This window comes from Solea senegalensis, unplaced genomic scaffold, assembly GCF_019176455.1.
Source record: "Solea senegalensis isolate Sse05_10M unplaced genomic scaffold, IFAPA_SoseM_1 scf7180000013749, whole genome shotgun sequence".
Taxonomy (NCBI): Eukaryota; Metazoa; Chordata; class Actinopteri; order Pleuronectiformes; family Soleidae; genus Solea; species Solea senegalensis.
This window is the reverse complement of record NW_025320884.1, coordinates 66,526-80,819: the sequence shown is the minus strand read 5'-3', so window position 1 is coordinate 80,819 and position 14,294 is coordinate 66,526. Positions and strand designations below refer to the sequence as shown.

General features: G+C 40.9%; 1 protein-coding gene across 1 annotated transcript; it reads left to right on the top strand.

Moving 5' to 3' along the window:
• Nucleotides 1-10,711: 10,711 nt before the first annotated feature.
• LOC122760553 (motor neuron and pancreas homeobox protein 1-like) lies at nucleotides 10,712-13,472 on the top strand. The gene is made up of 3 exons (XM_044015655.1): nucleotides 10,712-11,386; nucleotides 12,254-12,414; nucleotides 13,125-13,472. Exons 1-3 carry the CDS (start codon nucleotides 10,927-10,929, stop codon nucleotides 13,470-13,472), a joined length of 969 nt encoding a protein of 322 aa, XP_043871590.1. The 5' UTR covers nucleotides 10,712-10,926.
• Nucleotides 13,473-14,294: the final 822 nt, after the last annotated feature.

The following is a 14,294-nucleotide window of genomic DNA, read 5'->3' as shown; positions in this document are numbered from 1 at the left end:
AACTTCTCTCTTTAGGGGTCGCCACAGAGGATCGTGTGCCTCCATCTCACCCGTCCCCCGTGCCCTCCTCTGTTCTCAGATAAAAAGGCAGTAAAAAAAAAAAAGAAAAAAAAAAGGTAAAACACTACCTAATGTTTGCAGAAGTGTGCTGAAGTATCACTCACGACCTCCCTGTCATTCTCGCCTCTGCTTTCTCTAATAGATAAATATAGACACGGCGTGGAATGAAAATAAATCACAAAGACATGCTAAAGCAGGAGTAAAAGGAATGGAAGCAGGCATAAAAAAATGTTGTAAAAAAAGAATTTAAAAGCCGCGTGACCCTTGATTGTGACACATTGTATGGTGGCCTGCACGGGTGTGTGTGTGTGTATGCGTCTATGTGAGGACATTTTGACCATGTGGGGACATTTTGTCTGGGCCCCAAAACTTTAAAGAGCCTTTTGTGTGGGTTAAGACATAGAATTCGGGTTTATGTTAAGGTTAAGGGACTTAGTTGTGAGGGTTTGGGTAAGGAGCTAGGGAATGCATTATGTCAAAGATGTGTCCTCACAACGATAAAAACAAGTGTTTGTGTGTGAGAGAGAGATCTTGTATGGGTATCTTTGTGAGGACCAAAACACTTTTTGGGAAAGCCCCTTGAAATGGCTTTTAGGTTTAATGTTAATGTAAATGTAATGTTATGGTTAGGAATGTATTTGTGATAGTTGAGGTTAGTATAAGGGGCGTTATGGACATTTACAGTGTCCTTACCATGAATGCTACACAAACATGTGTGTGGTCAACTACAGTATTTTGAAAAGTCTCTTATATCTTTAAACGTTCCCTCTTATATCTTCAGGCTAAAATTGTATGATTGGCAATTTGGCAGATCCCATTTTCAAATGCCATCCCATGGTATTTATTGTATTTGTGTAGTGACTGTATGGTGCAGGCACTGTGGGCTTGTCACATCGTCAGAGAAGCATAGAAATTAGTGAGTGGATGAAACTCTCTGCCTTAGTCGGGAAGTGTACAAACTCCAGACTCCTTCTTATCGTCTAGGTGTAATATGTTAATGACCGGAAACATCATGTTAATTACGAACTTCATTACTATAGTGAAGCTTTACTGCATTTACATTCCCAGATTTTGCCCCCAAAACCAAAACCAATCACATTAAACTTGAAGCCACCACTTTCATGCTCCCACACAATTAGGATAAAGATTGGGCTTTTCCAGTGTTCTGGATTTACTACCATCTATAGTCAATAGGATCAAAGTTCAGTGTGAACTAATGAATCTCTAAATTCAATGTGCGACCCCCCTGTTCATTCTCCTCCTCCCAACCTGTCTCCCCCCCCGCCATTACTTTAATGCTGCATATTATTAGAGGTGGAATATTTGTTTAACCTCCTTTTTAAAATATTGGACCATGATATTGTCCTCCTAGTGTTGTGAATTAATTAGCACGCCGCCTGCCTCAAGGAATCACACATAAGGGCTGTGTGTGTGTGTGTGTGTGTGTGCGATGGAAGTTAGTTAACAGTATTGACTGTATTGAATTGTCACAGTGAAGAGGCTGATTTCATTATTGAGTGAGGGAGTTTAGAATGTGGATGTCGACACGTTGGACACCAGCCCGCTGATTTACTTTGGCGTAAATCTATGCTGTGATGTAAAGGAATACTTCACCGATTTAGCATTTAGCTTTGTATTGTGCTTCCCAGCCTCAGTTACCCGAGTTGAGAAATATCTTTATTCTTTTCTTTTTTGTACGTGCCCACCAGTGACACTTGGTCCTGTTAGCGCAACTGTTAGCAAAGATGGCGGACACTGTTCTGGGACTGAGGTCCCGTCCCCCTACGTGTGGGTCTAAAAAGGAATTAGTCGAGAAATATCTTCATTCTTTTTTCTGTTGTGTGCCCACCAATGACATTGCAACGCTAATTTTGCACTTTTTAGACCCACTTGTAGGGTCATTCCCAGAATGTAAACAGTGTCCGCCATCTTTGCTAACAGTTAAGCTAACAGGACCAAGTGTCACTAGTGGCACATAACAAAGAAAAGAATGAAGGTATTTATTTTTCAAAAATGCTACCCCTATTCTAGTAATACAAAGCTAAGTGCAAATCGGTGAATTATTCCTTTAAGCGACACAAATATCCCCCCAATATATGAAACAGACAGTCTGTCATTTGGAGAAAATTATTTTCTATTTCCACAGCGTTCATTTCTAGTTTTTATATATAAATAGAAAATAGAAGCAAAGAAAACAAATGTTTGTGTTCTCCTCATGTTGTGCCATGTATTTGGTGTTTTTATTTGACCAATCTGCCTCAGGCAGAGACGGCAAAGCAACAGAGAACGGAGTAAAGACAGACATGAGCGGTGGTTCATGGGCAAAGACAGGCACACAGAGTTTTACATTAGCGCCTGTGGCCATGTGTCGGGGAGTCTGGAGTGAGGAACAGGGTCTGGAAGAGATCTGATTAATGAGTGTTACTGGGTGGTGGATATAGTCTGTGTCCCCATTCACCCTCGTGTCACCAGTGCACTCTGTGGCTTCATCAGTTTGTAGCCATTATCACATCAATAGGCGAGAACGGAGAGGGAGGAGGGGAGTAAAGTATTGAGGGTGAAATGGGCTTCTGCTGCACCATCTGTGAATAGCTGTACACGGGTTAGAAGCGAGAGGGAATCATTAAATTAATCTGCTAAATCTGCAAAATTGAATAAAAACTAATTATAACTAAATTAACTGCACTGTAAACTAATAACGATAATACGTACTTCATTTTCTATCATATTCAGATTTTCTCTTTGGTGTCGAGTTGCTATAGTCTAATTTTAGATAGTTTCTGGTCTTTTTTTTGCTTTGTGAGGTTGATGGGAATGTGAAAAGCTTTGTTTGGGCATCATATGTAGACTTTCAGTAAAGGAAATCCACAAAGTTGTGACAATTTCTATTTTTTGGAGTCAAAGAAAGTACACAAGCCTCATGTGGAAGATAAAGTGGTAGAAGATGATGGAATGAATGAATGAATGAGTGAAAAATACATAATTCCAATATCATAGACAGGAACAAAACCGATGTTTTTGAAAGTAGGGATTACAATTCATCCTGATGGGAACGTGACTGCACAGTATAGGCTGCCACATTTTAATCTGGCCCACTGAATATTTCAGAAAAAAAAAAATCCAAATGTTTATACTTCATGGAAACCTAATGGATAAGTCATGGTGACTGCCGGAGTCAGCGGGGAGTCCGGGGAACATGATGCTCATACAAAATGTTGTGCTACTCCATCTTGCAGATATAGGAAGAAAGAATCCACCCTGCTGGTGGCTCTGCGTGAACGGACAAGGGATTAGAAACATCAATGAGCAACACATAACAACAAATTTCATGTTGTGTGTGTGTGTGTGTGTGTGTGTGTGTGTGTATGACCAAGCTCATTTTGCTCTCCTCTGTCCTCTGCCTTGTGAGAAGGACACAGTTCTCTCGACGTTTGAGCAACATAGACTAAAAATCGTCACAATCTATCTGTGCCTGTGAACATCACCATGTCTTTCTGTTTGAGCGTGTGTGTGTGTGTTTGTCTGCGTGTACGTGTGAAGACGCGCAGCTGTGCGCCTGACATGGATAAGCAAATAGCTGCACACACATCGTTAGGTGCTCATTTACAGACATTAGGCAGCGCCGCACTGAACACTGAACAGGACTGTGTGCACGAGGAGTGGCGGTGCATTCAGGAAGAACCCAGACAACTTTTTCAAATACAAAACTCCACCTTTTTTCCCTTTTAACAGAAGCTTAGAGTATGTTGAAGCCTTTGCGATGGAACTTCAAACTCAGGTGGCTCCTGTTTCTCTTGATCATGTTTGAGATGGAGTTCACCCGTTCACCTTAGCTGGACATGATTGACATGGACGAGACAGGTGGCAACGCATCAGAGCACAAAAAGAAGTCGTGAGGTGTAAGAAAGAGCCTGATATGGCAACAGATCTGGGGAAAGCTGTCTTAAAGGTTGCAAAGAGCAAGCTGCCCTCCATCTGTCCAATAATAAAGGAACCTCAACTAAATGAGTGACGTGCCCCGCTAGTCTCTCAGTGGCTTGAAATTCTCCGAACGCTAAGAAAAAGACCTCCTTTCATTTGTATTTTCTTTAGCATATGATATACAGTGCATCCATTACATAAAGCAATATAGATAATGCCACGCCGCAGTCCAACGTGGATGCAATATATAAAGCGACGGCTGTCTATTTCATTAGTGCGGGGGGACATTTTCACTTTTGTGACATGTGGCGTGACTGGGTTGTGGCTTTGTTTTGTCCATATTGTACGTGTGCAACCTGCATGTGGCCAACTGTCTGTGATGCAGTTTTTTGTCGTCCATTTTCGGAAATTTTGTGTCATTAACGTCCGCTTTCACCTCATTTAAGTAAGTCTAGTGCAATCGCATTCTATTATCAAATACCTAAAAATGTCTACTGACTGCATCGCTCCATCCTCACAAAAGAGAATTTGAGGTTTGTCAGGTCACACATACCCAAAATGACTGAACAGTGTTATCGCCTCCAAATTTGCTTCAACATCTAAGGATCTGAATAACTTTGCTTCGACCTTGGCATACAGAGTGATGAGGGGACAATGCACAGGATTTTGATGTAACGCTGCAGCATGGAAACAGCTGCGAAATTTGACACAGAGAAGTATTTATGAGGGCATTGAATAGATAAAATGTCCTTGGGAAAATGACATAGAGTGCGTCAATTCATATAGAAACAAGATAAGACATGGTGGGCTGTGTAGACCCACAATAGAGGCTGAATAGTTTTAGCAAAACATTTACAGAGGCTAGTCAAAGTAAAAACAATGAGGACACTGATTTAAAATGGTGTGTAATGATGTTAATGAGAACAATCCCCGCTTCTCATTGCATTTTACTCTAATTAAATAGTTCAGACTGCCATTAGAAAAGCAACATGTTGGGTGCAGCGCAAAGAAAGAGACGACAGCAGGGCAGGCGCAGCAGAGAAACTGGCAGAAGGTAGACTGAGGCAATAACAAGAGAAGGTGTAAAGTAAGGGCAAGGAGTGATCTATTAGGGAAATGAAATCTCCTCTTCAGTGTGGAACAACATACATCAAGATGTGACAGCCCCTCCTCTAAGCCTGTCAGTCCCCGCCTCTGTCAAAACAACAATTTAGAGCAAAGCTAATTCCCCTGTTAACCTCCAGATAGCCTCTGTCGAACACATTCTTCTCCTGTAAACAAGAGCGCTGCGTTGGCTCGTGCATTTTTCACACAGAACTCGAGCACAAAGCCTCCCAGTGCCAGTGTAGAACAACCCGGTACAGAGACTATTTTGAAACCCATCCGTGTAAATTTAAGAAAGTCATCTTATAATGAAGTAGGAGACGTCATTTTGGCGTTCTTTAGCTGGCTGCTTTGGATTATCGCGTCTGGGAGCTACGGTGGCCTTTGGATACCGTAAAAGGATGTTGCTCTTTGTTGGAGTTTTACTGCAAAACACAAGCTGATTTGTATTTTTTGAGAAAAAACCCTAAACTATGCATATTTGAAAGCAGTTATACACATGCACAAACATAGTTAGGGGGGTAGTATGTTCAATTTCAGCTAATAAACCTTCCTAAAAGTTACACGGTGGATCGATGACCCACCAGCATTTGCCTTTATATTGAATCGCCCTCACTTGTACAATCAAGGCGTGTTTCACCTCGAAGGAGGAGATGAAAGAGAGAGGAAAGCAGAAATAAAAGACAGGAGAGGGGAGATGATATGGCAGTGTCAGTGGTGGTAATAAAGAATTATATGTCTGTCTTTATCACCTATACCCTCAACCTCACACACACATGCAACTGTTCTGATTAAACCCCCGCAAACATGGATTGGTGGGCGTGTCCATGGACCACAAGGCTAATTGAACTGTCTTCATTCTGAAAGGGATGGGCATGCAGAGAGAATGATGAGGACAAGAATAAACAAGCAGCAGTAATAGTTACAGAAAGATGCACACAAAGAGAGGAGAGGAGGTGGTAAGAAGTTCAGTCACAAAAAAGTTTGAAGACTAAGAGGTAAAAGACGTTAAAAAAAAAAAAAAAGGTCAAATGAGGACCTTCAGTTGCCACTATTTCGAGGCTGACACATCTCAGTACATTTCGGATATTCAAGTTGCTCAAAAGATAAAGCCCTCTGACTCTCAGTCCTGACCCATCACGAGGTAGAATCGTGTATTTTCAGAATTTGTGTGCCTGAAAGCAGGTGCCACGAATTTCCTTGTGATTTATTTCCACATGTTTCCATTGAGAGAAATGTATGGGTATATTCTGAAATCTGAAATGAATCATTTAAAAGTAGGGAGGATCATTTGGAACTGTAGTGTCTGAATCGTCTTGTTTGTTTTCTCCCCGGCACACACAGAGGTCACTGAGATTTTCAGCGCATCACAGCAGTGAGATGGTTAATTCACACTTTATGTATACACTGGTTTAATGACTAATTGCCCACCCCTAATCCTCTTAAAATGTTTATACACCAATGTTTTTTTTTTTGGAATTTAAAGCCTCTCTGTTTTTGTGTTAAAGGGAGAAAATGTTCTGCAGCTTCAGGTTCCCAAAATACCCGTCGTGAGTGATGAGTATTTTGGGAACCTGACCCTCCAGAATGGTCTGAGAATCCCACAGAGCAACAGATGTTTAACTGCTCTCTGTCGCCGCTGCTCTACCGTCCCGTCACTGCCCCCTCATTGTCCATTAACCAGCTCTACGTGTGTCTGTCTCCTCCCGCCATCCACCGACTTCTGTTCACGGCTAATTAGCTATCTGCCCCTTCTCTCTCTCTCTCCCTTCACTCCAAGCCTGAGACCTCATCACATTCTACTGTCATCTCGCTGTTCACTGTCGTCGGTAATAATCATCCAATCTCCGCTCTCCTCCTCCCACCTCCCTTTCTTCCCCTCCTCGACTCCTCCCCCTTGTCCTCCTCATTATGTCCCGGTCTCCGGCGTGACAGCCGCCATTAATCAAGTGGTTTTGAACGATGTTGAACCTTGCAACCCCTCAACGCCCGGCCCCAGTTCGACCAGGAAGTGTTCCATCCCTGCGGTCCATTAGGCCAACCCGAGCAAAACATGAAGCACGACAATGGATGCAACAATAGAACGCACAGCAGACATTCGATGACACGACACAATGGGATGTGGAGGGGGAACAACTGCTCTCATTATACTCTATAATATATCTGTTGGGGAGTTTCCTTGTGCCCTAATGTCTCCTGGGAAACATTGTTTCCCTTTCCAAACACACTGGACCTTATAATTAGTGTTAAATACTTGTTACTCTAAACTCTGCCATGACATTTTTGCCGCAGCAGTAAAATGAAATCCCCTCCCCATGCTAGAATCTGCCTGTTAACTATGGTGGGTTGACAGGCACTACCTAGCTAGCAGCTCGACCTCTTTACATTTGTGTATGAATGGAGGCAAAATGAATGGTCCTTTTTACAGCTACAGACTGTGTGGTTGTTCTGTGTCTCACAGACTGTTTTGACTCTGTTGTAGTACGTAGGTCCGTTGCTTGAGTTTGTGTGTGAGAGCCTGTAAAACTGACTTTTTTGGGGAAATGCATGTGCGTTTCCACGTGATTCCACACACGAGGGAAGTGTTCCTATGTTTCCCAGATTGAGACGACGCAGAAAAGGGAACGTGACAAAGAAGCCTATGTTCCCGAGGACTAGTGTTTCCCCAGATTTGATACATAAGGGAACATGATAAAGGTTCATATGCTCCCAGCTCTATATGGCACACTGGAAAGCTCCTGGTTTGTATTTGCTTAAATTGTCATTGTGGAAACTCATTAAATGGGTTTTGTGTTTTGAATAATAGACCTAAACCTGAGATAACTTATCAAATTAGGTTTAGGGTTAGAGTTTGGGGGTCAAGGGCTGCTGAGTTTGTTTAGCCTACTTTGAAACCTTGTCCTTTGTGATTTTATTAAACATACGCACACACACACTTTGACAACGAAGCCCCCCCCCGCCCCTGTGAGGATTAAAGCCTTCATCTTCAAATGGCATCGGTCAACAGATATTTGACGTTTTAATCAGACGGGACATCGCGAGGCCAACCTCTGTACTGTGCAAAGTATCACGCTCTATGGCCGTTATCTCTTTGTAAATAGATAAATGTTATGTGCATGAATTATATGAACACAACGAAGTGTTGTTAGTCTGGAAGTCTGATCATAAATCCAAATTACATTATACCACCAAACCTAATATCTCTCGGTGGTGTGAAATTTCAAATGCCGCTCGCTTTGTTGTCTTTATTGACAAGACCTTATCTCAAATGATGCGATATTTGTGCTCAGATATACAGCAACATATTGTTCAAACTTTATTAAATGGTGTGATATATATCCCTATCTAATGGAGAACAGATCACAGAGTACTAATTATTTTACAGCAGGCTTTTACGGCCTCCTTTTATAGCCTATATCTGATGAGGGCAATGGGAAAGAATAACCTGATCACCAACAACTATTGCATTTACTTTATCATAAATAATGACGCGTAGAACTGGGCAACCTGTGACCTGTAGTTTAATCACTTTGTCCTGTGTGACGACGGAGAGAGAAAAAAGATGAAAGGTTTTTGCTTCTACTTCTACAACGCTCAACACGGGAAAACAGAATTGCTGTTTTTATTGATCCAGTGTTTTTTTAAGCAGGAAAAGCAGGTGTCTCTGATAACATTCTGATAACAGTGGCTCTGTTCCATTCATATAAGTCAGGACAGTGTGGCAGTGAGCCAGCATGCTCCCTGATACTGAGGAAGCTGAATGGAGCACAGCCTTCATTAATTTGATGATTTACATCTGCCTGCGACTTTTCTACAGCAACCTGTCAAAATATCTGCCATGAAAAGGGTCTATCGTTGTATCTATAAGATGAACTTAAGCCCCTCTAAGTAAATTGTATAATTTTTTTTATTTACAGTAGTAGTATTACACACATGAAGACTACATTGGATTTATAGCAATAATTCATAGTGATTGATCGTCATGAAAGATGATGTAAGTTGCTAATGTCTCAAAGACGTATGTGTGTCTGCACGAGTCAGAGGCAGAATGACACGATCAGCATCGATTTCATTCATTAGTTCATTAGATTGGCTTGTATACGACAGCTGCCTATGCTGCGATGACAAGCTCATTTCATCATATATGAGATGGGGAACTGTGTTGACTAAAAGACATTAATTAAAGAAAATGAATCTCTGAAAAGCTTTATATCAGGATACCCAGATAATCATTTACCTTGATGAGCGCACACATGCCTGCACACACACACACACACACACACACACACTGTACAAGGCTCATTGGTTATTTAGTTTATATGCTGGGTAGTTGAGCAGGTGTTGGTGTGTTTGTCTTTGAAGTGAGAGCAGTTTGTTTTCCCAGGCCCATACCTGTCTCTTATCAATCCTGTATGAACCAGCAGGAAATCACCAAACTGTAGCAGAAGCAAAGGGCAGTTTGCAGACACTTTAAAAACAGATTTTAGCCACTACAGTGTAAAGCCTCACCTCAGAAAATGTATGATATCTTATGAATGTTTGCCACTTTTTTTCACGTAGACGACCTTTGTCTGAACGGAAACAGAGGGTTGTGTTGCTTTCTAGACCTCACACTCCCCACACCAAAGTCCATAGAGGTAAACGGTGACTTTAAATCATTGCACACATGAGTTGTTGGTCCGCTGTTACCTCCATAGGTTCATTAAAATGTGTTTGTTTGTTTTTTGGGTGACTCGTGTGTTTGAAATCTTTCATTTAAATGTAATTAAGTGACACAAACTTAGTGAACAAAGCAGCTCATGTGTCCCTTGAGCTAAAAACTCTACACATTTATGTTTCCAGTCAAAAAATGCCCGTGTAGAAGGCAAAAAAAGGAAAAAAAAGTGTAATAGATATTCTTCAGCCATTGTAGACTTAAGTGTGTGTTTATTTTATTAAATGAACCTTTAGTTAAGAAATCATTTTTTTCCCTGTGCCCTAGATAATACATAATAATAATAATAAAATAAACTATTTCACCATGCATATGAGCTCTATGCACATAGTAAGTCACTTGCACAGTTCTGTGTGCTTCTGGTCTACAGAGGAGACACAATAAGTTTGCTTTCTCTCCGTTTACGGCACCATTATCTGCACTGATATTGTGAAGACCTATAATTATGACAACCCGTGTGATAAGAACTGTCGGGTTTCTGTCAACCTCGGGCAATAAATCCCAACAAAGTCTTGTTAAACGTTGAATTTTATCATCTCTCTAAAGTGAGATGACAGTAATTAACGTGGCGGTAAAGTGTGTCACAGTGTGTCAAGACAGCCGACAGTGTGTGAGCTAAAGACATAGTCACACCTGAGAGAGGTCAAATAAAAGATAACAGGAAATAACTGAAAGAAAGAGAAACAGCCAAAGGGGAAAAAAAGATCATCATTTTAGGATTGCGAACACGTAATGAATACTGTCTCTATCTTCTATCTCTAGCTTTTATTCTAAATTCTAACATGAATGCCCTTATAGGAAACTAGTCTATGGTTATATCCTGCCCCTGTGCTGCAGGACACTGGCCAATCAGGATGGAGCAGACTTTACAGCGCTCTGGAGTGTATGTCAGAGTGAATCAAGTGTTTTTTTCACTCGCATGACAGAGGTGGAGTGGGTCAGAAAGAGAGTGGGCCATTTCTGCAAGGAAGAGGAGTGAAAACAGAGGTTTTGCACCAAACTTAAAAGTCCTGCACAGTGTGTGAAGAAATCACAGACACACTGGGACTTTCTGTATTTCCTCAGGATAAGAGCAGAGGATAAGAAGGCCTGTTTTCAGCTGCTCACTGGAGATCACTTTGGACAGAATGACTTCCACTCTGGAGAAATCCAAAAACTTTTGCATTGATGCGCTGCTGGCGCACGACGTGGAGCAGAGGACGGAGAGCGACGGTGCGTGTTACACCAAGAGCCCCGGGGACAGTCCGGTGTCAAACCGCTGCTCTGAGACACCCTCCCCTCATCCGAACCCACCAAACTCCTCTCCAGCTCCTCTGGGAGTCTTGCCCAAATCCCACCTCTACAACAACTTACCCCAGTCAGGATTCGCTGCTCTGCACCACGGGGGTCTCATCGGGATGCACCCGGGCTCTGTGTACCCCCTGGCGGCCCTGGGAGGCCAGCACCCCGCCATCATCTATCCCGGTTTTACGCAGATGTTCCAGTCGTACCCGGAGCATCTGAAGGCGGGTGTAATGTCAGGAACTGTCCCCCTGGAGCCATGGATCAGAGCCGGCTTCATGATACCTAGATTTGGAGAATATGGAGGTGAGCTGCACGTTATTATTATTTTTTACATGAATAATACATACAACATTAAAACTACACTATCAAATTGCCTGACTTCATATTGCCAGGCATTTAATTATATATTTGTACAAAAATAATACAATGAAGTATAATCAGATGAATACTGTAAAACTACAGTCAGATAAATGTCAGATGTTGTGTTTAAAATAATCATTTAGAAATTCTGTACAACTTTTTAAAGTTTTTATTCATGCATTCATTGCATGTTTCTCTTTATAGTTGGAATTTGAATTGATTCAAAGCTGTACATGTTTTATTATTATTGTTGTTTTTGATGTTTTTTTGCCCACTTTTGTTGTAAGTTGCAGTCCGTCAACCAATTTGTATTCATATTTTAGGGCATCTCAATACCTTCCATGTCCATCTCATATTTGAAGGTAATGTGACATTGAGATGCTGTGTCACTAAAAAACAACGTGTAGCATTTATGACAAAGGTAACACTTGAAGCAGACCTGCCACTTAATCAATTGATAACATTTATAGTGTTTTCATTAAGGTAATGGAGCTCTGCGATGGTTTATTACTCCTCCGAAGCAATATCCTCTCACCTCACATCAGGGCAATAAATGGGAACAAACAGATAGACAGACAGACAGGCAGGAAGACAGACAGGCAGGTACAGCTGGTGGCATCCAAACAACGAACTGGAATATTATGCGATGTTACAGTTGAAGGTTTATTTGAAAAATATCAAATAGGGTAAATAATTTGATATCATTATTATTATTATTATTATTATTATTATAATATTATAATGGGGTACATGTAAATAATGAAACTGCTAATGTATGTCTCATCTACCCCCTGCTTCTCCCCCTCTCAGCTCCAGCCCAGGCAGGTTTGTTGGGGAAGTGTAGAAGGCCGAGGACAGCTTTCACCAGTCAGCAGCTCCTTGAACTAGAAAACCAGTTCAAGCTCAACAAGTACCTGTCCAGGCCTAAACGCTTCGAGGTGGCCACTTCACTCATGCTGACCGAGACTCAAGTGAGTGTTAACACAAACATACACAGTTTTAAAGACACTGTATTGACATCCATACATCTCTAACCTTAACCTAACCCCAATTTAAATCTCAGATCTAAACTTAACCAGTTACTCAGAAATTAGACTCCGCCTCTTTGGGACCAAGTTTTAGTCTCCATGAGGACTACTGGTACACTCATTGGCTTTATTTATTTTTTAAAACACCACCTACTTTCCAGTTTAGACAAGTCCTGTTTATTGTTATTGTTTTATTTCAACATATATCATCCCCCACTCTCATTTCCCTGAAGAGTATATCATTTGTGAAACTGAGTTAGAAATAAACCATGTACATACTCAAACAGTGCAAACATATTCTTTATTGTAGGCTTTTAATGAGGTTTTTGGCATACGTTTGCAGAAAGAGGTTGATTTCCTCTAACTTGCCTTAATGCATAACAATTGCTCAACTTTATAGGCCATTTTCCTGTTGTCCTCAGTCAACAAATCAGAAATATGTCCACTTTTTATATAAGGTTCAACACAATCAGTTGAACCTGTGACACAACAGTTTAAAAATATGTAAATGAGTGTAAAACCCAGTGTAATCTCATTTGAGCCATCACACACAAGTGACCTAAGGTCAAGTTTAATCTTGCTGACCGTCATATGGTGCCCTTGTTTTCTAACATTGTTTTCTCTGCTTTTTATTTATTTCTTCTGTTCACCAGGTTAAAATCTGGTTCCAGAACAGGCGCATGAAATGGAAGAGGAGCCGCAAAGCCAAGGATCAAGCAGCCCTCACTTCATTGAGTGGTGCAGAAAGAGATGAAATGGATACACATAGTGCCAAGTCTCAGGGTGATTCACACAGCTCAAGCCTAGAAGATGAGGAGGAGGTTGATGAGGAGGTTGAGGATGAAAACGAGGAGACAGAAGTGCTGAGGGCAAGTTCTTTAGGCTCTGTAGGCTGCACCAGGCTTGACATAGGAGGAATAGGGAACTACAGCACTTATTCAGAGGAGCAACGGGAGGAAGGAAACCCAAGAACAAGAAGTGGGGTTTTCCCTGGGTTATAAAGTCCTGTAAATCTTCAGTGTATGTCTTTTGTGTTTACTCCTCCTGAGAAAGAAAATACACAATGCTATTGGAAAAGGATCCTTCATTTTTCATAGTCCACCCCATATAAATATCTCATTGTGCTGAATATGAAAACTGACCACATCAAACCAGAATAATGCCATCTTCATGTATCTGGTGATTATATTGTTTGATGACCACTAACTGTACAAGAGGTATGGCTTCAAAATCAGCAAATAATTCTATTCTTATGTGTATTTTTGTGCATGATTTGTTTGTGTTTTAAACAGCACAACCAAACTATAAGCTGTAATATGCAATAAACGTATAAACACAAATATGCACATGTACTAAAACTGTAGGAGTTAAACAGCACTTTCATGGGAAGGAGTGGAACATTTTACTTGTTAGATGTTGACAGGAGTGTCAGTGTTACATTGTTGTCAGTGCTCTCTGGTCTGTTACAAATATTAGAACTTGAACTAATATTGGAAGATTTTCATACTTTTTAAGAAGACTCAGATTTAAATTTGCTCAGTAAATATTTTAGGGCATTATAATGGGGCAACACAGGGGGAAACACTTCTCAGGTTGTATAGTACTTTTTTGATGATTTGTGTTTTGTAATGAAGCTCTTTGATTTGTTTTAACTTTGTGAATCTGCATGTTGCCTATTTAGTTTAAAAGTCACACGTGCACACACAAAGAAATGCTTGCATGTACTGTATGGAAGTTGAATGTGACCCTCTCATTGTGTTTTGTAAACTATTCTTATAGTATCACACATTGGTGTTGTCAATATAATTTAAAAATTATAGAAT